Genomic DNA, 27,877 nt, shown 5'->3' with positions numbered 1-27,877 from the left:
CTTTTTCTTCTTTTTGCTTTTGGTCTTAAAGCATTTCTCTGTTGATCTTTGGGGAGTACGTCGGGGGAAGGGAGACAAGATTTTAAGGAATCAAAGATTTAACATCTCGGCCTTATAGTCTTATACTCCTCTGATAGGAGTTCCTTTTTGCTGTGTTATTTTGGCTGCTACTCTCTGGCCTTGCCTTTAAACCCACTCGAGGTCTGGGGAGGGGACAATTGGTGGTCAGTTGGGGGACAGTTCTCTGGTCTGCAATATCTTTAGCCCCTGCCTCTTTGGCTTACACCCCTCCCAGGCACAGAGGCTTGGCTCTGAGCCAGGTGGCCGAAGATTGCCCTGGAAGGGTTGTGAGTGGTCAGACAGGTGACTGCGAGCTGGGACGCCTGAGGCCTGCCCCGACTGAGTCACTGCGCTGTTGTTGTCACTATCCTTGTTGAAGTCCCTGCTCAGCGCCCCAGACCTCTGTGGAAGCAGCGCCAGCTCCTGTCCTTCCAAGCTTTCCAGAGAAGCTAGTGGTCTGATGGTGAGGCGAATGGGCTGGGGGGGGAGCAGAGGGCGTCTGGGGCGGTGGGGAGACCTGGGCCCTGGATCGGTGCCTCTCCTCCCCATGCCGCTGCCTCCTCTTCCTCCTCCTCCATGTCGGGGGCCTGGCGGAGGGAGGATTTCCATCTTCTCTCTGTCCCCTGCCCCTCACACAAGAAGCTCTCCTTCCTCAGCTCCCCCTCTGGCCCTGGGACCCCCCTGCCCAGCGGTGCAGGCCCCAGGGGCCTCTCAGCCTCGCCACAGTGCCCTCCCCACCCCAACAACACAGGCACAGTCCACGATGACCCCCACCTCTGCTCCCCCCTCTTGGGGCTCTCACTCCGACCCACCCCTGGCCTCAGTGACTCCCCCTCCCTCACGCCGATGCCCCCAGGACCCTCCTGGGCTGCGGATAGGCCCTCTGATCCCTGAGCAGGATTATGAACGGCTGGAAGACTGTGACCCTGAAGGGTCCCAAGATTCACCCGTCCACGGGGAAGACCAGCAACCCCTGCTCCACGTGCCCGAAGGGCTCCGAGGTAAGTGGGGGTGCGGGGCTGTGAGGGGAGTGTGTTGGGGAGGGACTGGGGCTCCTGAGGGTGTGAACTGGTCACTCAGGGGACAGCCAAGTCCCAGCAGTCTCTCCTCTGTACCCAGGTTCCTGGCACCACATCCAAAATCTGGACAGCTTCTTCACCAAGATATCCTTTGTGCTCGGCCTGGCTGCAGTGACATGGGGTGGTGGTGGGGAGGGGGCCGTTCTTGGCAGGGAGGCTCTGAGCATGCTGTTTTGGGGAACTGAGGGAGGGGTTCTCAGGAAAGGGCCGTCATGCCTCAGGTTTATTTCTTGACGCACCGCCACGTCTACAGCTATCATCAGAGGAATGGTTTTGCCTGCATCCTGCTGGAGGATGTCTTCCAGTTGGGGTGAGATGCTTGTCCCACCCCTAAGCTCTGCCGTCTTGCTTCCTCAGTAGTGTCTGCTTCTGGTCCACCCAGCACAGCCACTCCCCCCAACCCCCAGCAGCCCAGGAGGGCTCCACAGGGTGGGGAGGACCCCCCAGGGCTGGCCTGGAGGCTGACCACTGTGCTCCTGTCTCCCAGACAATTCGTCTTCATTGTCACCTTCACAACCTTCCTCCTTCGGTGTGTGGATTACAACATCCTCTTCGCCAACCACCTGAACAACCGGACGAGACCTGGGTTGCTCCACAACAAAATAACCTTGGCAGATGCCATCCTGTCCTCCTCCCAATGTGCCCAGCGGTGAGTGACAGCTGGTTGGGGGAGTGGCTAGGGGAGATGAGCAGGCGAGAACCGCCCCCCCCCCAGTCCTTTTGTCACTTGGTCTGAATCAGCAGTTCTCCAGGTTTTGGGTCTTTAATACTTTAAAGGTACACCTTTAATACACTTGAACTTGATCAGGAACACCCAAGAGCTTTTGTTTATGAGAATAGTATCTATCTATATTTACCTAATTAGAGATTAAAGCTGAGAATAACTTTACAATCTAAGAGTGCAGAAGCACACATTCCATTGGCTGAAGACATGGGGTCACACACATAACCTCTGGAAAGGCCCATTGTACCCTCCTGAGGGAATGAGCGTGAAAACGGCAGAAAGCCTCAGTGTTCTGGAAAAAGTCTGGACCTTGCAGACACCTGTAAGGGCTCACGGACTCCTAGGGTATACACTTTGAGAACCACTGGTGTAGCTAGGTCCCCCTCTCTGTGACTTTTCCATCTCTCCCCAAGTCTGGTCTCCCTTTCTATTGGGCCCCCACTTTCCCACTGCCATCTATCCCACCCCACACAGGATCCGCTCCAGCCCCCTGCTGGTCTTCTTGCTGACCCTGGCTGCAGCCTTCTGGCTGTTACAGCTGCTTCGCTCAGTCTGCAACCTGTTCGGCTACTGGGACATCCAGGTGTTTTACAGGGAGGCCCTGCACATACCCCCGGTGAGCTGGGTGGGAGAGGCTGCAGACAAGGTGTGTGTGTGGGGGGGTCCTGTCGGGGGCGGGGGATAGGCAGAGACTAGGAGAGGAGCGGGGGCTGGGCAGGCAGAAGAACCCAGTGGAACACAGGCATGTGCCCAGGCCCTGAGTAACGTTAGGAGGTGGCGGACCACCGCTTAGAAAACATGGTCCTGACCCCAGTGGAATTTTGTTGATTTAGTTAGGTTATAGAAGATATATATAGTCACATGCTTGTGGTTAAAACAGTAGGTATTCAGAGGAAGGGAGGCCATCTGGCTTTACAGGGCAGAAGGAATTTGGGTGAGGCTGGGAAGGCTAGGAAATGGGAAGGCATTCCAAGCCCCAGTGCCGGAAGTGGGCAGCAGTGAGATGGCTGCCCATCAGCCGGCCTCTGACTGTCAGGCCCCCCTCCGGGGATCGCACGCCCCCATCTGGCCTCACTCCCTAATTGCAGCGAGCCACTGTGATGACTCGGTCATGCTTGGCCTTTTCTTTCCTCCCCATCTTGTCCATGCTCCTTCTTGCTCTGTTCCTGAGTTCTTTTTTTTTAAGACCCAGCTCAAAGGCTACCTTCTGTAGCCAGCTTCCCTTTTCCCCTCAGAAACGCAGGACCTTCCACACAGCTCTCCTGCACAGCCAAGGGGAGGGGTTTCAGAAAGCCCCCCAGGCAGAGTGCAGGAAGGATGGAGAGGGCCAGGGGAGCCCAGGTCAGGGAAGGCAGAGGTTAGTCCACTGCTCCTCCAGGAGGCTGCTGACCCTTCTCCTCCTCCCTTCTTTCTCCTCCTCCCCTATTCCTTCCAGGGGAAGGGGAGAGCCTGGGATGGACTGGAGAGGCTGGCGTGGAGGGGCTTGACTAAGCCGGACTGGGGCAGCTGGGTGAAACTGGGCTAACGTGAGGTTTGCAGATGAGACCCAAGTGAGATCTGACAGCATCCCACCAGACACGGACACAGCCAGTGTCTTAGGCAGGTTATTCTGTTTGCGGGGCGGTATGGGACTGGGGGGGGGGGGGTGTCTCAAAGCATGCTGAGACAAGGAGGTTTCCTGTCCTGTGGTGGCCGGCACCCTAGGAACGGGGAGAGTTTGCCTTCCCCGCAGCCAGTCTGTGCTGTAGGTGAAGAACTTCCGGGCAGAGGGGGAGGGTCCAGACTATCTGCTCTTTGGGAGCTGAGATCAGATACCTGAAGAAGTTAAATGATGAGGTGTTTGTCACTTGACTCATGGCCTCAGGAGAGGCAGGGGCAGGAGGAACACAGTTCAGAAGAGGATGAAAGGAAGTAAGAAATGTCCTGATTGTTAGCGACAAGGTCAGGGGAGGGCAAGAGAGGGCAGAAAGGGAAAGGTGGCAGGTCTGATGCCTTGAAGGACACCAGCAGAGCAAGGTGGGGAGAGGGCAAATGGGGACTGTAGCTCCGGTCATCAAATGTGGGCATTGCGGTGCCAGGGAATCCAGGTCCCTGGCGCTCAACGGTGCCCTCTCCCCAGGAGGAGCTCAGCTCGGTGCCCTGGGCCGAGGTGCAGTCCCGCCTGCTGGCGCTGCAGAAGAGCGGGGGGCTGTGCGTGCAGCCGCGGCCGCTGACCGAGCTCGACGTGCACCACCGGATCCTGCGCTACACCAACTACAAAGTGGCGCTGGCCAACAAGGGCCTGCTGCCCGCCCGCTGCGCGCTGCCCTGGGGCGGCAGTGCGGCCTTCCTCAGCCGCGGCCTGGCGCTCAACGTCGATCTGCTGCTCTTCCGCGGGCCCTTCTCGCTCTTCCGCGGGGGCTGGGAGCTGCCCGACGCCTACAAGCGCAGCGAGCAGCGGGGCGCCCTGGCCGCGCGCTGGCGGCGCACGGTGCTGCTGCTGGCCGCCGTGAACCTGGCGCTGAGCCCGCTGGTGCTGGCCTGGCAGGTGCTGCACGCCTTCTACAGCCACGCCGAGCTGCTGCGGCGCGAGCCGGGGGCGCTGGGGGCGCGCCGCTGGTCCCGCCTGGCCCACCTGCAGCTGCGCCACTTCAACGAGCTGCCGCACGAGCTGCGCGCGCGTCTGGCCCGCGCCTACCGGCCGGCCGCCGCCTTCCTACGCGCCGCCGCGCCCCCCGCACCCCTGCTGGCGCTGCTGGCCCGCCAGCTCGTCTTCTTCGCCGGCGCGCTCTTCGCCGCGCTGCTCGTGCTCACCGTCTACGACGAGGACGTGCTGGCCGTGGAGCACGTGCTCACCGCCATGACCGCGCTCGGGGTCACGGCCACCGTGGCCAGGTGCTGGGGAGCTTGTCCAGAGAGGAGGGGGGCCTGCCTCTGACCGGGGATGGAGGGGCGACTCTCCCGCGAGTCCCTACCCCTCCCGCCGTCGGCGCCGCGCAGCCCTGCCGCCGTTCCGTACGTCCTGACCGCAGGCCCCTTCTCCACCCCCATCCCGCCCTTCAGGTCTTTCATTCCGGAAGAGCAGGGCCGGAGTCGCTCCCCGAAGTTCCTGCTGCAGGCGGCTTTGGCACACATGCACTACCTCCCGGAGGAGCCCGGCCCCGCGGGCAAGGCCAGCGCTTACCGGCAGATGGCGCGGCTGTTGCAGTACCGAGCGGTGAGGGTCCGGCCCGAAGAGGGGCTGTGGAGACAGCGGTGCAGCCCGCGGGCGCCCTGGAGAGAGCTGAGGACCAACGGGCTCGGCTCGCGGGGCTGGCCATCCCGGGAGCCGGGAGGCGTCTGGCTTAGAGGTTTCCGGTCCTCGGCCGGCGGCCCGGGGGATCTCTTGGGTCTGATCGCCAGCGTGGGACCCCTTGGCAACCCCCTCTGAGTTTCATCTTGCTTCCCCAGGTCTCCCTCCTGGAGGAGCTCCTGTCCCCTCTCCTCACTCCGCTGTTTCTGCTCTTCTGGTTCTCCCCTCGTTCTCTGGAGATCATTGACTTTTTTCATCATTTCACTGTGGATGTGGCTGGCGTTGGGGACATCTGTTCCTTTGCCCTTATGGATGTGAAGCGCCACGGGCACCCTCAGGTTAGAGCCCATCCCTGGCTGTGTGGGGTTGTGGGTGGGCAGGGCTGTGCTTGCCTCGCTCAGAGCAGAGCTGGGTTCCATGCCACGCTCATCGTTTGCCACCAGTGACCAGTGAGGAAGCTAGTCACTTCCTCACACCCGAGTGTCTTTATCAGTCAAACAAGGACAGTGACTGTAGCTAAGGCACAGGGCTGCGAGGATTACAGGAGAGGATGTGTACAGAAGCTGACAGAGCTCTCAGCACATTGAAACTCCAGTACGTGGGAGGCAAGACTGCCGAGAGGTGGAGGTATGAGCTGGAGGGGCTGGAAGAAGACAGTCAGGCCAGCCCTGGGGTCCAGTGTGAACAGGCTGGGACGACGCTAAGCCCACGCCCTCCACTAGCGCTGGCTCTGGACCCAGGTCCTGCTTTGCTGCTGTGTTCTTGGGTGATCTTGAGCAAGTCCCCATCATAGCGTCTGGTCTTTGACCCGGGAAGCGGCCAGTGTTTCCTGTCCCGCCTACCCCACAAGGCTTCCACCGAAGCTATAAAAGCAGTGTCCACAGCATCTGAATGACTGGCTGATTTTGTTCTCAGTGGCTCTCGGCCGGCCAGACAGAGGCCTCCCTGTCTCAGCGCGCAGAAGATGGAAAGACTGAGCTCTCCTTGATGCGGTTCTCCCTGGCCCACCCACAATGGCGCCCCCCAGGGCACAGCTCCAAGTTCCTGGGGCACCTTCGGGGCAGGGTACAACAAGATGCCGCAGCCTGGGGCGCCACCTCCGTTCGCAGCCCCCCCACGCCTGGGGTGCTCAGCGACTCTTCCTCACCTCTGGTGAGTTGCAGCCTGGGTGGCACTTCTGTCTTGACCACTGCCAGGCCCTCCGGTCCATCTCACGTTCTGTATTAACCCGCTCCCTGGTCTAGCTTGCTCTCAGGCCTTTCCTAGGCCTCCTCCCTCCACTTCTGTTCTCTCTTCTGATGCCCTCTTCTCTTGCTTCCAGCCCGAGACCTTCCTAGCCAACCTCTTGGGGCAGCCCCTCCTGCCCCCACGGGACCTGAGCCCCACAGCCCCCTGCCCAGCTGCAGCCACAGCCAGCCTCTTGGCCTCCATTTCCCGCCTTGCCCAGGACCCGAGGTTAGAGCGGGGAGGTGGGAGAGGCACAGCAGCAGCGGGGCGGGGGTGGGGGTGGGGGGAGCTTGTCCTCCAGGAGGAGTCTGCAGGGACCCTGGGAAGGGGAGATCAAGTTGGACTCTCATTGAGGGGTGCAGGGGGGAGGGGCATGTTTTTGGTGTACTGTGTCCTCTGTTCCAGCTGTGTGTCCCCAGGAGGCACTGGGGGCCAGAAGCTGGCCCAGCTTCCAGAACTTGCTTCTGCTGAAATGAGTCTTCATGCCATCTACCTGCACCAGGTGAGCCGAGGGTTGCCAGAAAGAGAAATGTGGGAAGAAAGCAGCTGAATGAAATGGAGATGGGTGTGTGTGTGTTGGGGTGGGTAGAGTGTAAGGAAATACTTGGTAGGAGCTGAAAGAGGAGATCTGAAAAGCCTCTGCCCCTAGTCCAGGGGTTGGGTTCCCACTGTGGGGCACAAGAGAGCCTGTCATTCCTCTTCCTTCCATATAGCTCCATCAGCAGCAGCAGCAGGAACTGTGGGGTGAGGCTTCAGCCTCTTCCCTGTCCAGGCCCTGGTCCAGCCCCTCCCAGACACTCTCGCCTGACGAGGAGAAGCCATCCTGGTCAAGTGATGGTGAGGTGGTCAGGGTGTGCAGGGGACAGACCCTGGGGGGACAGTGGGCTTCACCACACCAGCCAGCTGATGGCTTTTCTCACCAGGCTCTAGTCCTGCCTCCAGCCCCAGACAGCAGTGGAGAACCCAGAGGACCCAGAATCTGCTCCCTGGAAGGTTTCAGGAGACCACGGACACCCAGAAGGAGCCTGGTCTGGCCCCTAGCACTGACTGAGAGGGCTCCTTGGGGTCAGTGTTGTCTAATAGAGTGAGAGGGTAGGGTGGGTGGGAGCTGGGGAATGAACAAAAAATTGGGTGGAGCCACACTTGGAGGGATGGGGGCAGTGGTGGGAATTCAGGGTGATGGGGATGGTCATCTTTGCAACCTAAACCGCTGAAATGCTTGCCAAGAGCCTTCTCCTCCCCCAGGTTCCCTGGCTTATCCAGCTGTAGGAGATCAGACAAGATGGAGTGGAAGGACATGACGCCGAGCCTTCTTTAGAGAGACCCACCCCCCCAGACCGGAGGCCTAAGGAGGCTTTAGTTGGGCAGGAGTTGGGGGAGATTAGTGATGAGCTCACCCCAGAGAGCAGAGAAAGGGTAGGAGAGGAGATGCCAAAAGATCTGGAAACAAGTCTCAGAGATGATCCCCACCTGGAGGGGCTGAGGGGACACCACCCCAACTAGCTGTTCTTGACCATCTGGCTGGGAGGCAATCACCAGGTATCCTTAGGGTGGAGGACAGGGCCAAGGTAGAGGCCTAGCTAAATGTAAGGGAAACAGAGAGATGGGACCTGATGGCAGTGTGCTCTCCAAGCCAGCCTGGACTTCAGGGTCCCGTGGGACTTGTGGAGGAGAGCTGTGGGGAATTGTGAGTGGAAAGAGTACGGAGGGCTGATGTTTTTGGAGTTCAGCACTGATGTGATGTCAGAGGAAGTAGGTGTGTCTCCTCTTCCTGCTTGAAACCAGCAGTAAAGGTTGCTCAGAGCTGTGTCGCACATCTTTGTGACCTTAGTCTCTGGCATTCCCACTCCTGGCAGCTGAGGGCTGTACCTGCTTCTCAATCAAGAGCAAAGAAGCAACACCGTGCTCTCTCTGATTGGCTGGAAACCACATTTCTAGAGCGCTGGGTCAGAGTGGAGTATGTAGGCTAGGACCGCCTTCCAAAGAATTACCACAACCTCGATCTGCACAAATTAAAAGACAAAGCTTGTTCTGTAGTTTTAATTGACGGGGCTGGGTTAGGCATCTTAGAAGCTCTCATAACATCTGGTCCCGTCTCTTATGGTGAATCTTCAATAATAAATATTTGAATCATTTAGAGATTAGGTTTCAAGATAAGGTACTCCTGAGAGAGATAAAGGGAATCTAAAACTCACCTAAGGAACACAAAAGGGATGACAGTGGGCCCTGGGAGGGGGCCTCCGGACCCGGGGCAAGTAAACAGACCTAGAGAGGGACATTTCCCTCATTCCCGGGAATAAGCAATTAGGGCAGATTCCGGACAAAGATGGGAAGGCACCTCAGGAGGGGAGAGGTGGCTGGTCTGGTAACGCCGCCAGGAGAGCGGCAGAGCCGGGGTGGACTGACGGCTCCTCTCCCGGAACTGGGATGGAAAACGAGGGCTCTCAGGGGCTGGGGGTGTCTGGCCCCGGCGGGTCGAACGCCCAGGGCACTGCGCCCCGCAGATGTCGCTCCTGCAAGGAAAAGCTCTGGGTGCGTATGCGGCTTGTCACCTCCTGGGTGCGCAGTGTGAGCCCGAAAATGTCCTCGTGATAGCGTTGCTGATCCTGCGGGGGAAGAGGGCCAGAACGGAGGTGGGATCCAAGTAGGAACGGGCCCCGCCCTGGGCATGACCCCGCCCCGGCATGGCCCCGCCCCCCGCACCCGCAGCACGCCGATGACGTCGCCGGCCTCGTCGAGCTCCATGTCGCCCTCCGTCGCTAGGATGCGCTGCACCGTCTGCAGAACGCTGGTTGCCATGGTGACGTCGCCGCACACAAACATGTGGCCCCGCTCGAGGCACAGCACGCGGTGCACCTCAGCAGCCAGCTCCGTCCGCAGGATGTCCTGCACGTAGGTCTGAGGGGAGCCGGGGTTAGGGGCGTGCTCTGGGGGGCTTTGGGGTGTGGGGGTCCGGCCCGAGTGCTAACAGTTTTTCCTCCGGCCAGGCGGTGCCTAAGTGCCGGGCGCGGGGTCTGGAGAGGTGGAGCCAAGCCAGGGGCGGGGCTAGGGCGAAGGTGAGGGAGCCCGGGAGGCACGCGGGAGGCGCTGAGTGGGGGCGGGTGCCTGAGCCCGCGAGCGGGGCGAGAGCCGAGGGGCGGGGCGGAGAGTGCGCCCTAGAGGGGGCGGGGCCGGGCTTGCGCACGCCCCTCCCCTCTCCCCGGAGCGCCCCTCCGCCCTCCCGGGGTGCCGAGTCTCAGGTTACCCCCGCTCCCTCAGGGTGTCGCACCTTAGGGCTGTCGGGCTCCCGGGAGAAGGCGGTGAGGACGCGCCCAAAAACTCCGCGCTCCTGGGCATCCTGCACCTCGTCGCGGTAAAGGTGGTCGAGCTGGGAGCATCGGCAGCCGAACACCAAAGTCATGGGGGCGGGCTGCAGGCCTGCGGGCAGCGCTGCGGCTTGGGAGCGTCCTCTCCCTGGGCCGCAGCCCTAGCAACACCTCCCGCTGGCTGGCCTCGCCGGGGCGGACAGCCCGTGCCTTTCGAATAGCAACTACCACTCCCGGCCGTCTAGCCTCCAGGAGAGTGCAGGATGCTCTCAGAGACCCTGTCTGACTCTGGTTTCCAGAGAGGAGGCTCACAGAAGAGCAGCGCACAGGAGGTGGTGGCTCTTCCGGTGGAATGACCAGTGGTAGCATTGCACTAGAACGTGGGGCTTCTGACTTGGAATTCCAAGCCCTGGGCACCGTCTAACACAGAAGTTCGGGGACTCCACCTAGCCCTTTCCCCCACGTCCTCACCTTACACATCATCTGCCTTCCTATCAGTCACAGCCCCTTTCTTTTGATTTATCAGCTGCCTTAAGCCCCTGTGTCCAGCCTGAACATCCTGTGGCTTCGTGAGTCTTGGACACACGTAGCTGAACTCTGGCACAGTCCCAAGTACACTCTGGGCATTTCTGCCTTCTGAGTCCCAGCCCCATCCTCTGCAGATTTTCAGTTCCCCTTGTCCCCTTGTCCTTAACCCAGTTTCCACACCTACTTTGTGTCTGGCTCCAGGAAGCCAGACCAGCAGGGGCACTGCCCTCCCCTTGGTCTGATAAGCTTCTTTTCACCTCTGTGGCCCATTGCTTGCCCTCCTTCCTACCTGGCTTCTGTCACCTAGTCCCTGTCCCTTTCCCCCTAGATTGTGTGACTTCCTCCTGGCCTCCATTCATTCCCCTGGCCCCCAGTCTCACCTTTGCTGTCAATGTCATGCAGCCGCTCCTGCCAAAATCCCCGGAAGGGGGCAATACCTGTGCCAGGGCCCACTAGGATGCAGGGCAAGGTGGGGTCAGGCGGCAGCCGGAAGGAGGGAGCCCTAGTGGAGGGATACTGTGTCAGGCCCCTGTGCTTTCCCACCTCCCACATTCTTACCGACGTGGACTGCGGGGAGAGAGGAGAACTCAACATTTGTTGGCAAATGGTTGTCAAATGCTCACGACACAGTCTAGCTCAGAGTGGGCATGGTGTGTTTATGCAAAGAACTCTACCTGCAGGCAGAAAGTCCATGGACATGTGTTTCTGGAGGCTGGGTCCAAGGGAATAGGATTTAATTTGAACTGAAGAATGTTCTGATATCTCAGTTGGAGATTTACAACATATGGGAAGGGAAAGACAGCTTTTGGATCATAAGGCGTTCAGTGAGTGTTTATTTTAAATTCTAGCCTTGATGTTGGTATTTGGTTTGTTCAGTGGATTGGTACAGTTTGGGATATAGCCTCCTGAATGGGTTTGAGTTACTGGACATAACTGGTGTCTGTTCTGGAAATACTTTTAAGTCCCCACTGCTCCCCCTGCCCGCCCCGAGGCTTTGGGTCCTGGCTGCTGGATGAGGCAAGGCTTTTGAACCCAGCATCAGGGAAGGGTATCCTGCACTCTTTTACTTTCTTTGAGTCCCCAATGAGGCTATGGAGACCTTACTTGTTCTCCCTGGACTCAGTGGGGACCTGACCTTGAATAGGGGCACAGTTCCCAAGTGCCACACCTCCCAGTATCAGACTGACCTGAAGGATGTAGTGAGGGACATAGTTTACCTAAAAGCAGCAGGGCCTGAAGGTCGACTCCCAGCCCTGTCACTGGGAGGGGAAGCTTTGGGACAGGGCCCTAAGTCCAAATTAGTGAAACACCCAAAGCTTAGTTGAAGTTCCCCGTCCTCGCATGTGTTAGGTGGGTCCTCCCTGCTCCCCATCATACGCCTCACCAGAGCTCTCGCCCTCACCCTGTGCTGCCACCTGCCGATTCCTCCATCTGTTCCTGGCTATCCATGTGGCACTTTGTCCACCCCTGCTGGGACAGACACTTTCTTTTCCATGCCCCTTCCACCTCTATCCCCTGAAGCCCTCACTTACCCCCTGATGAAGCAGGGTACGGGATCCCCGGCCTTCAGCTGGCTCAGCCACGTCGAGCAGACTCCATAATGAAGGGGGCCCAGTCCGTCTGGGGGTTGCGGAGGAGAGGGTGCCAATGAGGGGCCCGTCCCGGGGTCACCGTGTGGCCCTGGCCCCTGGCCCTCCGTCACCTCACCCTGTGTCCTGTATGCTAGCACAGCTACTGTGAGGTGGATCTCTCCTGGGTGGGCGCTGGGTGCCGAGCTGACTGAGTAGTACCGGGGCTGGAGCAGGGGCAGCTGGGTGAGGAGCAGCGGTGCGGGCAGGGCCACAGATGGGAACTGCTCCAGCACCTCCAGCAGCGTGGGGCAGCGGAACCACTTCCACTCCTCGTACTGCCGCGGGTCCTGGTGGGAGCAGGGTGCAAGGGGTTCAGATCCTTCTGACCCTGCCTGCTGACCTCCCTTCTTGACTCGTCCTGAGCCGAGCCTCCTGGGGTCTCTCCCTTCTCAGCTCAGGGTGACAAATATTTCTTGAGCACCGAGAATTCAGAGATGAATTCTGAGACCCAGAGCTGGGCCTTAAAGCCCGGGGTGTGCTAGCCAGATAGACCCCCTTCCCCACCTGGCTCATCCGGCTCCTGAGCCCCCGCCGCCCGCTGGGGCCACCCGCACCTGGCTGAGGCTCTCGAGCTCCTGCTGTTCGCTGGACTCTTCGGCCAGGGTGCTGAGCAGTCGAAGGAGTTGAGGACTGGGCGGGGAAGTGATGTCCAGGAAGAAGGTGAGAGCCTGGCGCAGCGTGCATGGGGGCAGCCGGGGGTCCCGAACCCAGCCAGGGGGCGGGCCACCTGAGGGGTGTGATGTACAGGGGAGGTCTGAGGAAGGGGCCAGCCAGAACTACAGAGTCTGAGTTGGTCGTTGCTTGGGGGTATCCTGAGACTGACCATGCCTTGTGTTTGATCGGAGACCTTGCCCTTGAACGGTGGTGGTGGTGGGCCTGTCTGGGAAGCTCCTGTGTGTGTGTGTGTGTGTGTGTGTGTGTGTGTGTGTGTGTGTGTTTGGGGGCCCCTAACTGGTTTGGGTTGGTCTGGGTTCTTACTCTAATGCCAGGCATCCACGTGCCAGGAGGTAGACCCGAGGCCAGCTACAGAGCAGGCTAGGCTGTCAGGAGGAGATCTTGGGGGGAGCCCAGAGAGAGGCAGCAGCCTTTTGTGGGGAAGGGTACTGAAAAAGGAGCCACGCTCTGTAGACCCTCTAGCCACAAGGTCAGCCCCACGGGAGGGAGCACAGTTGGCTCTGAGCACAGGCATTACGGCTGTGAGGGGAGGTGGCAGTCCTCTACCAGGTCCTCCACCCTGAGGCCAGGGGGACAGAGCAGGCTGTCACTCGTTCCCCTGACTGCTCTACCTTACCCGGGCTACCCTTCTCCAGCTGCTCCACAGCCACGGGCTCGCTGGGTGGAGGCGGATCCTCAACACGGCTCAGCAGCGCCTCCACGAGGCCGGGCCGGTTGGGCGGGCAGATGCCTATGTGATCCCCGGGCTGGTACTGTAGGGCCTCCTGGCCTCCAGTGTCTAGGCGCACTAGGATGGTGGCCCGGCTGTGGGTGAGGGGTTGGGGCAGTTAGAAGCAGGCAGGGAGGGCATCGGGGGAGCATGCTGGGACAGAGGGAAGGAGAGGCCAGGATGGGGTAGTGGCGGGGAAGTGGTCCTCCTCACGTGGACTTGCTGCTTTGCAGGTTTTCCACTGAGAGGACTGTAGCCTGGAACATCTTTCTCCTGTGCACGTGGATCAGGCCTGGCGGGAGACTGGGACTGAGCCAGGAGCCCAGCCAGGCCCCTGACAGTGGGTCCTGTCCTAGAAGGACCAGGGGTCAAGAGGCCGGCCAGAGCCTCACCTGGCAGCAACTGGAGGCTCTCGGCCTGGGTGCTCAGCCGGTATCGCTGGCGTTTCCAGCTCCGTTTGGGGCTGAATATGTCCCGGGCAGCGGCCTTGGCATCCTCTCCCACGCAGAAAGTCTCACAGGAGGCCTGAGGGGCCAGGGGGTGAGGGCTGAGGGCCTCTGGCCCCCAGGGAGGGCCGGAGCAGTGAGGAGCTCAGGAGGCTGAGGCAGGAGGTTGAGCTGGGCTGTGGGGTCCCCAGTGGCCCCTTCTCTTCCTGGGATGGTGGGAGTACGTGTGTGGTGTGCCCAGGAGCGGGAGGCGCCCTTCCGAGGCCCCCTCCTATGGCCGAGCCTGGCAGTGTGTGTTCGTCGTCCCATTTCATGGCTTGGCCACTGCACTAGCTCTCCCTTTGCACATTTTCACTTGTGTCACACCCACTGGTTCCTTAATCTGGTGTTACTCTCAGGGAGCGCGGTGCTCGGCACACGGTAGTGCTCGGAGCTGTGTTCAAATTCTGACTCCTCCACTCACCTTCCACGTGCCCCACTGGCCCCTCTTTCCCCCTCGCTAGGTCCCGGGGAGGATGAAATGAGATGCTTTATGTAAAAGCCCCCGGAGTGGGAGACCAGATTTGGGTGGCTGTGGGAGGGGTCTCAGGCTGCTCTGTCCTTCTTGCTTTGCTCTCTAGGGCTAGAGGGCCTCGGGGCAGGACCCCTGGGAGGGTGCAGATCCTATCCGTCTCCATTCAGGTGGGAGTCCTGCAGACGGCTGGCTGCTCAGGCCGGGGCTTGAAATCCAGGGCTCACCCGTGATTGGTTGCTCCTTCTCCTCCCAACACGGATCACCGGTCCTGCTAATCTTTCTTTTGTGTGTTTAAGGTCTTATATCTCTTCCTTCCTTCCTCGGCCCCCTCCCTTCCTTCCTACCCTCTAGTTTGTTCAGCGTCTTCCTGCTTCTAGTTGGATGTTTCCCTCATTGACCCTGCATCTCTAAAGCCGTATCCCCAAAATTTCACCTTTTTCTTCTTTCCTCGCTTCCAGTCGCTTCCTTTTATCTTGTTTTCCTTCTTACTCTCCTTCTCCCAGTCTGAGCCTATGTATTTGTTCAGCTTCACTTTCTCCTCCCTAGCAGACCCTCCTCCAGCTTCCTCCCCTATCCCCAGCTGGCCTCCTGCGTGTCCCCGCTGGGCCCCATCAAGCCAGACCCGCCCAGCTCAAGCCTGGGAACCCTGGATGGGCCAGCACTGCCCTGAGGGGGCATCGGGACAGGGAGAAGGGGTCTGTTCACCTCCAGACATAACCCCCAGACCAGGCAGAGCTGCCTCTGGGGGAAGCTTAGCTCTGGGACCCACCCCTCCTTGCACTCCCCTGAGCTAGGACACCAACTGTCCAGGCACCATCGCAAGCCTGTCTGGCCTCTGACTTCCTGTAGGTTCTCTGCTGGCCTCAGCTGCAGCCCTCACTTCTGTCCAGCCTTCTCTTGGGCCTTCCCCTCTCCCTCCACCCTGCCTGACTCGCATGCTGTCCCCCTAGGCTCCCACTCAGGGACCCGGTCTGTGCCTGGATGAAGCCCTGCCTGCTCTCCTCCGCCCGGGCCAGGTGCCTCCCGTGTTGTTAGGGCCGCATCATCCCCGCTGCAGATGGAGCCAGAAGGGCTGGCTGCACAGGGGCAAAATGAGGACAGATTTTGGAAGGAACAGGATGGGAGCAGAGGACCAAGCAGAGTCAGGGCAGCCGCAAGGCCTCCAGCCTCACTATTACATGTCTCAGGGGGAGGGCTGGGGGTGGGAGTGAGCCAGAATCGGGGTGGGAGGGGAAGCCTGGGTGACACGTTTGAACAGGCCCCGGGGCTCACCTGGAAGGCGGCCTGGGCCCAGCCACGGAAGGCCTCCTCCTGGCCACACAGCTCATCTCCCTGGCCCAGCTGCAGTAGCCGCTCCCCGCCCAGCTCTTCCAGCCGTGTGTCCACCGCACGAGCAAAGGCGCAGAAGTGGGGGTATGCCCGGGAGCCCAGCCCGAACACACAGAACCTGGGGTTCAGGGAGCCGTCACTGGAGCCCACGCCTGTCCCCGCCCCATGTATGCCCAGGCAGATTGCCCTCCTTCCCGTGCCTCCCCACACTGCAGCTCCCACACCTGAGGGTCCCCAGGGCCCCTGCGCTGTCTGTGTTACTGGACTCCTTTCTCTTCCGCCTCCAAGAGGACACCAGCGGGTCTGAGCAGGAGACGCTGTTGAAGCGGATTTTGTAACTCCTAGCAAGAGAAGACAAAGACAGGGCTGTCACAGAGAACTGGGAGCCTGGCACAGGCTCAGACACAGTGCGGGGACAGCTCTGGGGTCTCTTCATCTGGGATAGGAAAGACCCTGCCCTTGAACTTGGCTTTGTCACCTGGGGACCTCTGTGCCTTCAGGCCCCACTGTGCCTCCCTTCCCCTCTCTGAAGGGGACTGCAGGACTGATCAGCCCTCAGGGTCCCGGGGACTGCGAGTGGCCAGGTCAAAAGGAAGGAGGGCATCCTGAGGTATAACGGGGTTCCCGACCTCCTCACATTTGTCCTCCAGCTTGTTGGAGGCATGGAGAGAGAACATTTCAGCCCTCCTTTCCTCAGTGTCTCCAGATGCCTCACTGCCCTCCCTCCCACCTCCCCCCAGGCTCCCAGCGGCACTCACTTGTGCTGTTCTGGCCGAGGAGAGCTGTTGTAGGGGCCGGACATCTCCATCAGGGCTGCTGCAAAACTCTGGGGAGGGGAAGTGTTGGTATCACGGTTAGTTTTTTTTAATTTCAAACCACACAGAACTTTAAAACAGCAGTCAGCTGATCCTTATTGCTTGTAAATTCTGATTTTATTTTGTTTTGAAAATTTTAAAACCGGTATTGGCTTTTTGAAAACATGATAGCACCATAAAGGAATACAAGAGAAAAATTGACCCTTACCTTTCCTCCAGTCCTCATCCCCAAGGCATGTGCCCTGTGGAGAGGTGTTTAACCTCCCAGATATGTCTGGTTATACTTCCATATCGATCTGCATTTATAGTTTTTCCAAAAAGTAAAAATGGGGCCACACCATACTTACCTTCTCTTTCTTCAGTAACCAATCATGGACCTCCTTCCAGGTCAACACACCAAGACTGACCTTCTTTTGAATGGCTGCCTAGTGTCCCCACATTTGCAGGGAGCACGTGTGGGAGACTTCCGTCTGACTCAGGATATCTGTGTGGTGTGTGATCAATGCTCAAACCCTTGTATATATACATGCCCGCCTCCTCTTTTATTTGTTTCGGGGGGGGGGGTAGTCCTTGCAAGGGGTGTTTCCGAGTCAGGATTTAAAGGCAGGATGAGGCGAGTGGTCAGACTGCCCACAGCAAGAGGAATGCTCTTTGCTCCCTCCTGCCAACACTAGACATGGCCAGTCCTTAATGTTTCAGCCACCTTGACAGGTGGAAGACAGCCCTCGGTCTCCCTGCATTGCCTCTGTTGCTAGTCGGTGGCACCAGCCTCTTCTAGGAGGCTGAGCCATGTCCTGTGCTGCCGTGAAAATAGCTAAGAGCTACGCGGAACAGCTTTGCACAGTAAAACCCCAAATGGGGCAAGCCCGGCACACCCCAGCGACAACTGCAGGTGCATTTGGGTGGTGGGGCTTTAAGGTCACCGTGATTAGTGTGTACTACCTTTATTTTATTTTTTTTCCCCTTAATATATTTTTTGAACCTTTTGTTGAAGTGTAATACGTTCAGAAAAGCACACGTATCAAAAACGTACAGCTTTCTAGATTTTTCACAAATGGAACCTCCCTGTGTCATCAGCATCCTCTCAGGAAATGTCGCTAGAACCCTAGAATTCAGCTTCAGACCCCTCCCAGTTCCCTGTCCCACCCTGGGGACCACCCTCTCCCTATTAAAACACCATGGATTCCTTTTGCCCATTTCTAAACTTAACACAGAGCGAACCCCACAGTCCCAATTCTGTTGTGCTTGGCTTCTTTCCCTCTCCCCTATGTTTTCAGATTCATCTCTATCTGGTGGTTGTGATCCGTTCACCCTCACTGCTGCACAGAATTTGAATAGACCACAATGTATTTATCGCATCTGCCATGGACAGTCATTGGAACTGTTTCCAGTCTGGGGCTATTATGAACCACACTGCTGTAAACATTCTTGTTAGTGACTTTGGTGAATATACCCCATTTTCTGTGGGCCACATTCCTAGGTTTGCTCCATTATAAAAAAATGAGGTGAAATTTACATACACTGAACTGCACAGAACTTAGAGGGGCAGTTCAATCCCTCTGGCAGGCTGGCAGTTTTTTGTTTTTTTGTTTTTGTCTTTTTCAAAGTTAAAGATACACCTACCAGATGACCGAGCAATTCCACTCCTAGGTATTTATTCAAGAGAAATGAAAACATAAGCCCACAAAAGCCTTGCCCAAGAATGTTCATAACAGCTTTATTCATAATAGCCCAACCCTGGAAACGGCCCAAGCGTCCGTCAGCAGGAGAACGAAGAAACACACGGCATGTTCACACAGTGAACGCGGCTCGCTGCTCGGCAGTGAAAAGGAGCGAGGCACCGAATTGCTCACTGTGAGATGAGCCTCAGGCTCCGGCGGGGTCTCTCTGTGTGCTCCCCGTTCTCTGACGTCCCAGAGCGGGCGAAACTGACCGGGCTGGTGGAAGGCATGGACTGGGAAGGGGCTGGCTGGGGGCACTGACAAGGGGACGTTCAAGGGCACTGACAAGGACGCCTGGGGAGTGGACGTGTTCTCTGTCTTCCTAGAGTGGTGGGTCATGTGGGTGTAAATACCACTTTTATACTAACAAAGTAACGGATTCTATTATTCTTTACAAGGCAGATGGGAATGAGGGCTGAAAGGGGCGCATGGTGGTGGAGGGGGAGGCTTGCCTCAGGCCTCTGCTTAGGGCTGCTGGAGAAGGTATCTAGTGCTCAGGGGACGTTTATCACCCGGAAGCTGCAGCAGCCAAGGGCACGAGCAGTGATTGTCACCGCAGTGGCCCAGGGCAGAGAAGCTGGGAAGATAATGGCTGATACTAGTGTTCGTGGTGGCACTCTAGTTTGTTTCTTTGAAGATTTGTGCAGAAAGTGAAGTTGCCTAATCTGTTGACGTCTGAGCAGTGCTCTGTGTTTTGTTGAGGAAAGAAGAAAAGGGAAAGCTGAAATTGAGTAGTAAGTGGGGTATCGCTGTTTTTCTAACTCGTCAGTGCTTGAGAGCAGTCTAACCTCGCTGGCCGGCCAAGTGCCTTCCACATATTAAATACTTGCACGGATAATGGAAATGACCCGGGGACACACTGAAGCAGGTGTGTGTGTGGTGGGGCTGGAGTCGTGCTCGTGCGGGCTCTCGGGTCCCAGTGGAATGTCTATACTCGCACTCTGGGGGACTCTCAAGGCATCTCCACACTCCATCGTGGAAGTGGGGTTCCTGCCCAGCCACCCCATTTTGAATCTCCCCTCATTTCCAGTGGCCCCTTCCTGCTAGGCCTCACCTCTCCATTCTCTGGGGGGTCACCATTCCCAAATGTACTGGTCACCACCAACACCAGCGTCTCATGCTCAAGGGACACCACATCGTACTCATCCATGCACAGGACCTGTGGACGAGGAGAAGACTGATGTCCCAGGGACTTGGCCTCTGCTGTCCTGGCAGGGCACAGTTCAGACCCTGACTCAGGCCTGGACTCAATGCTTGAATCCATCTGGATCCTGGGCCTCCTCCTGGGCTCTGACTTGTGACCCTCTTCTGTCCTCCAGGGCACATCTGAAGAATGGATGGGCGCCTTCCCCCTTCCCTGATCCCTACTCCTCTGGGCTTAGCCCTACCCGGGGGTCGAAAGCCTTCCGGAAGAGTCTCCCCAGCTGCTGTGCGTAGCTCTGGGCCCGGCCGGTCTCGGAGCCATACAGGATGGTCGCCTTCACTCGCTTTGCCATCACGGTGCCCATGAGCGAGGCTGAGATCTTCACCGCACTGTGGGCGAGGGCAGGGTCAGGGTGGTCCCAGGCACACTGAGCCAGGGCTGCCTCAGATGCATGGCCAAGCAAGGTCTTAGGGCCCTGAGTAGTGGCTGTGTGGGGGTGGGGGCCTTCCCACTGCTCCAGCTGGTCCCCTGGGTGTAGGGGAGGGGTGGCACTCCTAGGGCACCTACTTGGCCACTTCCTTAAAGGTCTTCTTCCTGGTGATGCCGGTACCCTTGGATCCACTCCCCTTCCATGGGTCTGGCTGCAGGGGAGCGATGGGGGGAGTGGAGGAGGAGATAAGTAAAACATTTGGAGGCCCCTGGGGGCTGCTTCATTAGAGCTGGCCACAGTGGGTGAGAGCCAGCGGGGTGGGCACCTGATAACGGAAGGCGGGGGACAGGACGTAGTTGACCATCTCCTGATGGAAGACAGGGGTGAGGCTGCCAGAGATGGGGGGCACAATCCAGGCCCAATCGGCAGGGCAACCCCCCCTAGCCTTCTGCTCGTTCTCCAGGTGCTTCATGAAGGAGGCGGTGGCAGCATGGTGGTCCACGATGGTCACTTTGGCCAGCTGGGATTGGGGAGGCAGGGGCTTAGATGGCACCCTGGGTCCCCCCACGTCTAACACAGGCTGTATCCCCCCACCATGCCATCATCCCTGGCTGTAGCCCACGTGACATGCCTAAAACTCAGTGGCTGCTCCAGTCTCCCATGTCTGTCTGTCCTGCCCCTGGACCAGAACATCCTAAACTCTGGCCTGGTCCTCAGCCGGCGTGAGTTTCTTCAAACGACAATGCTCAATAGGCCTTCAGTCCTGCAGCTGGGGTTTCCAGAATCCAGGGGTCCCACACATCACAATACCCACCCTGCCCTGGGGCCTGCATTACAAGCATGCCCTACGCAACAGGGCTCCGAGCACACACTATCCCCATACTTTGGCACCTGGAAGTCTAGGCACCGTGTCCCCGGAAGTGCGGGCCCGGGGTGCCCCCTGAATCATGGTACTCCTTCCAGCTACCTCCAGCTCCTGCCTCCCCACCCCCAACCCCGGTCTCTAAGTGCCTCCCTCTCTCCCTGCTGCAACCCCTCCCCTCCTGGCCAGTCTGAGCCTGTATACCTGGTAACTGTGCAGCACGGCCAAGTTGATTTCCACCGCTGCCTTGTCTTTCCACAGGGATGAGGTTGTCCTGGTGTCTAAGTCCATGCAGACCGCCACATCCTGGAGGCGGGGGCGCATGGCATTGGTAGGGACAGGGTTGGGGGGCGTGGACGGAGTGTCTGGAACTCATGAGTAGAAGGAGTGCGGGTGGGTAGGGGCCATCGAGAGAGGCCTGACTGCTTAGTTTGGAGCCAGCTCAGGCTCTTGCCTGCCAGGTACCCTGAGCAGAGACGGACCCTGGGCCCGTTACTTCTCGGCCCTGGATCTTAACTTCTCGTCTCTAAAATGACATTGTTTTGCAAGATCTGCCTTGAGAATCTGAGGAAAGCTCTAGAGTTATAGATCCCAGAAAAATAACAGTGTGTTTGTACCAATGCATGTACACCCCTTAGCCCCCGATTTGTGGTCCCGGAGCTCTCCAAAATTCTAGTGTGGGAGGCAGCCTGGACCCGGCTCAGGTTCTCCCAGTGGCTGACAGTGTGGGGACCTATCTGTGAGACAAAGGCTCCAGCCCAGAGCAGGACGCCTTCCCTGCCCGCGCGTCCTCACCTCCAGGATATTATATCGGTGAGGGTCACACAGGTTCCGCGTGCCAATCTCAGTGCTCATGTACCAGCCGCTGAAAGGGGCCGCAGGGAACTCCAGGCCCCCAATTTCCAGCAGCATGTTGCTCACCGCCGGGAGGGCATACCAGCGCAGGCCCAGGGCCGCAAACCACTCCAGCCTGAGGGGTTTGGGCGGGGGATCAGGCTGCCTGTGGGGCTTGGCCAGCCTGGCCACACCCGGGCTGCCCGTCCTCCATCTGACCCAGTCCCTCTCATGCTCACGTGGGGTGCTCCAGGGGCACCTCGAGGACCAGCTCGGGGGGCAGAGCAAAGAGCTCTGGGGGTTCATCCGGGGCCTGGAGCAGGAGTGGCAGCACGTCAAAGCGGCCGTTTCCTGGGGTCCAGCCATGCTGGATGCAGAGCTGCAGGGAGCAGGGCCAGAGGTGGGTCTGAGGGGCCCCACCTCCTGCCCTCCTCCGGGACCCCCTTCATTGGCATCTCCCTCCTTCATCTCTGGGTACCCCCTCCCTGCTCCACTGGCCGCTCTCTGGCTGGAGCCCTGCCCCTCTGCCAGAGCCCTCATTAGCTGGCTGCCCCCTGCTCCGCCTCTCTGTGCCCACCTCGGTGATCTCCACGTTGGCGGGGTCCCCGCGCACTGAGCCATCCTGCTGCCTGTACCCCGCGTAGCGCACCAGCTGGCTGTTCCAGATTCGGAAGTCTCCACGGCCTGGGGCGCGCTGGGGGAACACTGTGATGGCTGAGCTGACACATGGGAATGACAGCTGTCAGAGCCCCGCCTTCACGGCCGCCAAGGGAGGGGTAGCATCTGGCCCAGTGTAGGGCGCACTCACCGGAGGTTGCCCCGGTTGGTGGCATACTTGATGTGGTTGCAGATGTAGGTGAACATCTCCTGGGCTGAGCTGCAATCCCGGGCATCGAACACCTGAGCCAGCCGGGGGGGGGGGGGGGGCGCGGGGCGGGAGACGGGGAGGGGAGGAGGACAGGGCTCTTGAATCTCAGCTCTAGGGGTAGGTAAGGAAGCAGGGGAGGGAGGAGCTAACTAGTCTGCAGCCTCCAAAGGCTGCTGGGGCCACTCGTCATGGTTCTTTCTCCTCTGGGAAACCTCCCTGACCATCTGCACCCATAATAACCCACTCTTTCCTGCCCTGCACCCCACACACCCAATGTAGCCTGGTCTGCTCCTTCTCTCCTGGCTGGGACCTCTCCCCACCCCTGCAGAAGCTGCTTCAGTACCCGATACAGAAGAGAGACCCAGTCTCTGCCAAACTGATGGTTGGGGAAGGGCACCAAGTGACAGGGAGGCCACCTAGGGATGTGGGTGGTGAGTCCCCCATTACCCACGTGCTCAAGCAGAGGCAGGTGACCGCAGCCAGCCAGCAGACTCTCCTCGAGCATGCTGCTGATGGGAGAGCGCTTGGCTGCGTGAGGGGGCTGTTCGGGGAGTCTGCCCGTCCTGATGTTCTGAGATTGGGAGAAGCCCCCTTGACTGGCTGAGTGGGGCCACCAGCAGGAAGCCGGGAGGTCCCTTACCTACTTGTGTTAGTGACAGAAGCAAGGGGTTGGCAGTGGCTGGCCTGGTGCCAAGGGAGGGATGTAGCCGTGAGTGGGATCCAATATGGAAGCTCTGATGGGTTCAAGGTTGAGCTAGAGCTTTGAACAACTTCAAGGGGATGCAAGGGTCAGACAGGGTCATTCTCTTATGGGAGACTCCTTTGGGATTTCCTGAGCATGTGGCTTTATTCCAAATTCTTTGATGGCCAGTTACCGCTAAGGAGGCCAAGGGCATGGAGTGAGTCCCCGTGGTCAGCTTGCTTCTCCTGGTTCTTAGGCTGGTGCAGTGGTGGGAATGCGAAGGAGGGCGGGAGGCCAAGGTGCTGGAGGACTGGGCTGGACAAGCGAGACCCACAGGGAAGAAGCAGCGAGGGGCCCTTCCAGAAGAATGTTTCTGCCGCTCAGACAATACCTGCCCCCGGATTACCGCCCAGCCGTCCTCACTGCCTCAGTGTGTCTGGCTGTTTTTCTCCGCAGCCGGCCACGGCATCGCCATGGGGCTTAACAACCAGGCATTAGCTCACGGACTGAGGGCTCCTGAGGGGTACTGACCTCTAGTAGGATGGGCATGGATCTCCCCACTGCTTGGGACCCCCCAGGGAAGCCTCAGGAGTTGCCCTTACTGCTCCTTTCCTTTTTTCTCTTCCCCAGTCCCTATCCTAGGTGCTTGCTGGCCAGCCCCACCTGCAGCTTCCCCCACTGGATCCGGCCCACGCAGCGGGGTGCGTTACGCCAGGCCTGCTTGGCCCCGAACACCAGCTCACTCTCCCGGAGCTGGTAGGTGCCCGTGGCTGCCACCTCGGCTTCCACCTCCTGAAGCCTCTGCTCATGGGCCTGGGAGCCGCTCCTGTTGCCAAGAGGGGAGCAGAAGAAGGTCACATGGAGGGGAGAGCTTCCCCAGGCTCTGTGTGGCTGCTGGTGGGGAGCTGGTGGGTGCTGGTGTCGGGGTGGGGGATGGCAGTGGGTCCTGGGGAAGGTGAGCTTCCTCTCGAGAGCTAGGCACAGGGCCCCAGGTCAATGGACAAGGGTGTTCTGAGGGCGTCCAGGCGTGGTCTCACCTCTTGATGGAGCAGTAGTACTGGTTAATGAAGTCCCTGGCCTGACTCAGCAGCTGCTCGGCCGGTTGGGGGTCCTGAGATGGCCGGCTCTGCAGTTTCCTCGGGAACACCAGCGAGCCCAGGCAGCGTCGGGGGGTGCAGGGCCCATCCTGGGTTAGGGTGGAGGTCAGAGGCAGAGAGAGCAGGGAGCACGGAGGGAGGTCGGGAGCAGGTCAGGGTGCAGAGCCAGGGTGGGGGGCCAGAGGGAAGGTGGGTCTGGGCAGGTGTGTTTGGGGCTGGGGCTGGGACTGAAAATTGGGGTGAGGTAGGGCTGGGCTGTGGCAGGACTTGGGACAAGGGCTGGAGGCTAGGAGTCATCAGGGTCCCCCTGTGTGTCCCTTAGTTCCTCTGGCTCTTCCCAGGGTCTCTTTGAATTCAGGCAAGGGACTGGCCTTAGCCGACCCTGATATGGGATTTGGGGGTGCTCCCGGGCTTACCTGCTGTGACTGGGCACTCAGGGTATCGTAGGTGATGCTCCCCACCTCCCAGTTCTTCACTCGAGGGAACTTGGGCCCGTCCGGGGGCCGGGTGAGTGGGGGGCTGCTGGGACCCAGGGGAGGGGTCATGGGAGAGGAGTGTATTTCCTTTTGGATGTGCCCCCAGAGGCTCCTCTGACCACATCAGTCACCCCAGGGATTTATTGCTCGCCTGCCTCCCACTTCCTTACGTGTCCTCCGTCAGCCCTCACCGCCACGTTGGGGGTAGACAATATTGGTGCCCTCATTTACAGACGAGGGGCCCGAGGTCAGAAAAGTTAGGAAGCTTGCCAGAGGCCCCATGGGCAGAACTGGTCCTTCAAAACCTGGGCCTTCCTGTCCCTTGTGTCGCCAGAGCCTGAGCTGCCCAGGGCAGCAGTGGCGAGCTCCTGAGCTCTGGACCTAAGGAGGGGTCCTCATCCTTGTTCAGGGTCCATCTCTCCTCTTCTGGACACAGCGTGTCCCAGCCCCCGGAGTTGTGACAAACCCTACCTTGAGGGGGATGGAGCCCGTGGCCGCACTGAGGGAAGCCCCCGCAGGGATTCCTCAGCCCAGATTTCCCTCCCCACTCACACCCCTCCTGACAGTAAGCGTCGTGTGAAGGGAAGCCTCAGGGCCTTATCACTTCCTCCCAGAGGCTGAGGCCTGCTGTGGGGAGGAAGGGAGGGCCTCGGGGCCTCGGGTGCGCCTGTGCAAAGCCTTCCCCGTGGAGCTGCCTCCAGCCCCCTGCCTCCCTGCCCGGCTGGGCACCCCACCTGGCCTCCGGCTGCCCTTTCTCTCTTTTGAGGGCTGAGGATGCCAGGTAAGTTTGGGGGTTGATGGGCACCAGGAGGTGGGGCCTGTTTGTCTTTTTAGCCTCCCACCCCAAGGGCCTGAGTCTCCTGGGTCAGCTCTCTCCTCGTTCTGGGAGCGGGTCTTCTCACCCTCCTGTGACTATCCTCCTCAGCCCCTTTTCTTCTGTGAAATAATCATCAGTATTTGTTGAAGGCTCGCCGTGAGCTAGAAGCTTACAGCAGTCCCATGGAGTATCACTGCCATGTCCTTACTGTATATACATGAAGGCTCAGAGAGGTTAAGCGACTTGTTCAAAGTCAAACAGCTCTTGGCAACAGAGCGGCATTCCAACCTGTTCAACTGACCGCCTTTGCCTTCTGCTTTCACCGGCTGCCTGCCGGCCCTGATCCTGGCCTCTTACTGAGCCTCCTTGCTTGTCCTGTTCTGTCGGTACTGGTAGCCCTCTTGTGTGGGTGACCCAGCCCTCTTGGCTGGGCTACCGGCTCCAGCCCTTCCTGGCCCGGGGCTCCCGGGCTGGACACCCTCCCTCCTGCCCTCTGCTTCTAGCCACCAGGGCCCTTACCTGCGGTCTGGTGTGGGTGGGGGCGCGGGTGCGGGTGCCCTGCTGGGCTCAGAGGAGGTGGGGGAGGCCGGACCCTGCTTGCCACACAGCCCCAGGCCCAGGCCCAGCCCCAGGCCACATGGGGGCCCGGGCTCCTGGCCCACACTCTTCAAGTTGCCCATGTTCAGCCTTGCCTCAGCTCTGGCCCTCCCAGCAGAGCCCAGGCCTTTTCCTTAGGAAGGGGAGGGGGCAGTGGGAGGGGGCTCTCCAGTGCTGGCCCTTGCCCCGCCCCTGCCCCACACACAATGGGACAGGAACAAGGCAGGCTGGGAGGCTCTAAAGCCTCGGCTCTCTGCCCACCCAGAGGGTGGGGGGCCGGACGCCTGGGTTCCGCTCAGAGGACTAGGACTGATAAGTGGGAAGCCAGGTGTTCTTGGAGCCTTGGGGCTGGGGTGCAGGAGCAGGGGTGTATTTGAGGGGGTGGGGGTGAGGATAGGGGGTAGGGGTGGAGTTGGCAGGGTGGACAATCAGAGGGTCAGAGAGGTCCTCTTGTGTCGTCTGGCCAGAGCGGAGGACTTTCACCTTGCCCTTGCTGGCCTTGCTCTGAGCGGTTTTGGGGGGGTGAGCTCCGGGTCAGCAGCAGGGGATGGTTCCCAGACCACAGGGACCTCTACAATCACTGCAGGTGCTCTCCTTCCCTGTCCTGTCTACATCTAAATGCTCCTGGATCCCCGCCTTGGAGTGCCATGGAGCTCTTGGGGACACAGTTCAGCAAGGATGCAGTGACCCTTTGTCCTTGACTCTGGCATTAGGGTATCCCTTCCCCTCCCAGCCCCAATTTCCTGGAACCCCCGCCCCCCATGACTCAAGTGGGGGACACAAAAGAGCAGGAAGCTGCCATCTAGGGCCTCCACCCCCACCCTGTCATCCAGTGACGCACGCTTCCCTGGGGGTGGTGGGTCAGCAGATAGACCCAGCAGTCAGCGCTGAGCAGGGACTGCCCGCTGAGAAGATCTTGGAGCCCTAGCAAGAGCACGGGGCCGGGAAACTACAACTCCCGGAGGCAGATGGTGCCACCGGCACTGTTCCTGGCAGTTGTGCAAACTGGGGTTTGTAGTTCTTAGCCATCAGGGCGGGGGGGGGGGGGCTGGAGAAAGGCCATGAGCTGGGGCATTGGGGTCTGCAGGGGTCTGAGCCTCGTGGATTTGAGATCACAGGGACTAAGAGACTAAGAGAAAATATGGGAAAGAAACGGAAGTTGAGAGACTGGAATAGGCAGAGGCTGGGAGAGGCAGACAGGCAAGCAAACAAACATGGAGATTTGTGTTGGCAGAACTCCTTTGAGAAGCGTGGAGGGTAAGATTGGGGTGGGCCTGGGTGGGGGCCGGGCAGGCCGATCAGCCGGAAGGAACAGGCTGTGCTGCGAGCTCTGGGGTCACACCAAGAAGGTAGAGCCTGCCAGTTCGGAGGGAGGAGGGCGAGGGGACCCTGGAAACACGAAGAAGCCTGAGCTCCTGGACACCTGGAGAGATTGGCTTCTCCTCTCTCACAAAGGGGTGAGTGGGAGGCAGAAGCACAAGGCCTGTGCTCGGTCTGGACCTGCCCCTTGGGCCCCGTCTCACCACCCCTCTTTCCCAGCAATGCAGGGGTGGACCCAGGCCCCTACCTCTCAGACATTTTCACCAGACCCCCTATGTGGTTCCCATTCAGTCACTATCTAAAATGCACATGATGGGAAGGACTCCTTTCCCTACACTCCAGGAAATGGGGCGGTGGCTGGGCTCCTCAGGGACAGGTGACAACAAGCCTTAGAGGCTGGGTCCTCACTCACTCCAAAGCCACTCCCTGTGGTCTCCTGACCTTGGGGCCTCCCCTCCGGTCTGTGCCTCATGCTGCCACCAGAATCATCTCAAAAGCAGGGCTTCCTTCTTCCCCTGGCCCTCCCTGAACCCGCTGACCTCAGGCCAAGGCCCGGCACCACCCAGGCCCAGCCCTCGGTTCCTCAAGTGTGCTGCTCATACCTTCTCTTCTGGACAAAGGGGCTTCCTCAAGGATCCCCAGATGGTTCTCAGGCCCTTGCCTGTGCTGTCCCTTGACCTCACCCTTTGCCCTCTGACTGAAGAGACTCTCTTCCT

The 27,877-nt window shown here is 59.4% G+C and overlaps 2 protein-coding genes across 4 annotated transcripts; one reads left to right on the top strand and one right to left on the bottom strand.

Moving 5' to 3' along the window:
• Positions 1–346: 346 nt before the first annotated feature.
• On the top strand, positions 347–8,391 carry ATG9B (autophagy related 9B). 2 transcript variants are annotated; one of them, XM_047695894.1, is made up of 15 exons: positions 350–523; positions 917–1,061; positions 1,180–1,223; positions 1,385–1,449; positions 1,627–1,788; positions 2,338–2,479; positions 3,983–4,737; positions 4,906–5,059; positions 5,293–5,472; positions 6,050–6,286; positions 6,456–6,589; positions 6,767–6,863; positions 7,075–7,198; positions 7,285–7,426; positions 7,607–8,391. In XM_047695894.1, exons 1-14 carry the CDS (start codon positions 521–523, stop codon positions 7,410–7,412), a joined length of 2,370 nt encoding a protein of 789 aa, XP_047551850.1. In that variant the 5' UTR covers positions 350–520; the 3' UTR covers positions 7,413–7,426; positions 7,607–8,391. The 2 variants fall into 2 exon arrangements, with proteins under 2 accessions (XP_047551848.1, XP_047551850.1); XM_047695892.1 differs by having other exon boundaries at positions 347–1,061.
• NOS3 (nitric oxide synthase 3) lies at positions 8,388–25,961 on the bottom strand. Of its 2 annotated transcripts, none has more exons than XM_047695878.1 (26): positions 25,764–25,961; positions 24,368–24,473; positions 23,892–24,040; positions 23,518–23,680; positions 22,113–22,204; positions 21,882–22,023; positions 21,544–21,683; positions 21,266–21,440; positions 20,675–20,776; positions 19,934–20,128; positions 19,746–19,819; positions 19,423–19,567; positions 19,089–19,193; positions 16,257–16,324; positions 15,723–15,839; positions 15,442–15,616; positions 13,602–13,734; positions 13,423–13,501; positions 13,117–13,304; positions 12,380–12,552; positions 11,902–12,112; positions 11,727–11,814; positions 10,575–10,696; positions 9,630–9,778; positions 9,065–9,259; positions 8,388–8,967 (listed from the first exon to the last, which is right to left on the bottom strand). In XM_047695878.1, exons 1-26 carry the CDS (start codon positions 25,922–25,924, stop codon positions 8,806–8,808), a joined length of 3,609 nt encoding a protein of 1,202 aa, XP_047551834.1. In that variant the 5' UTR covers positions 25,925–25,961; the 3' UTR covers positions 8,388–8,805. The 2 variants fall into 2 exon arrangements, with proteins under 2 accessions (XP_047551834.1, XP_047551835.1); XM_047695879.1 differs by having other exon boundaries at positions 24,368–24,470.
• Between the last annotated feature and the right edge of the window lie 1,916 nt (positions 25,962–27,877).

This window comes from Lutra lutra, chromosome 11 (genome assembly GCF_902655055.1).
Source record: "Lutra lutra chromosome 11, mLutLut1.2, whole genome shotgun sequence".
NCBI lineage: Eukaryota > Metazoa > Chordata > Mammalia > Carnivora > Mustelidae > Lutra > Lutra lutra.
This window is presented reverse-complemented; position numbering and strand designations above follow the sequence as displayed.

Bases quoted from the DNA above. Each gene is read 5' to 3' on its own strand.
- NOS3 (XM_047695878.1), bottom strand. From the start codon at position 25,924: ATGGGCAACTTGAAGAGTGTGGGCCAGGAGCCCGGGCCCCCATGTGGC. The intron at 19,820-19,933 runs GTGCCCACCCCG...GCTCCCCTGCAG, and splicing joins CCCCCGCCTTCCGTTATCAG to CCAGACCCATGGAAGGGGAG. The intron at 9,260-9,629 runs GTGCGACACCCT...GGCTCCCCTCAG, and splicing joins GGGAGCCCGACAGCCCTAAG to ACCTACGTGCAGGACATCCT.
- ATG9B (XM_047695892.1), top strand. From the start codon at position 521: ATGGTGAGGCGAATGGGCTGGGGGGGGAGCAGAGGGCGTCTGGGGCGG. The intron at 1,224-1,384 runs ATATCCTTTGTG...ACGCACCGCCAC, and splicing joins TGGACAGCTTCTTCACCAAG to GTCTACAGCTATCATCAGAG. The intron at 6,590-6,766 runs GTTAGAGCGGGG...CCTCTGTTCCAG, and splicing joins CGCCTTGCCCAGGACCCGAG to CTGTGTGTCCCCAGGAGGCA.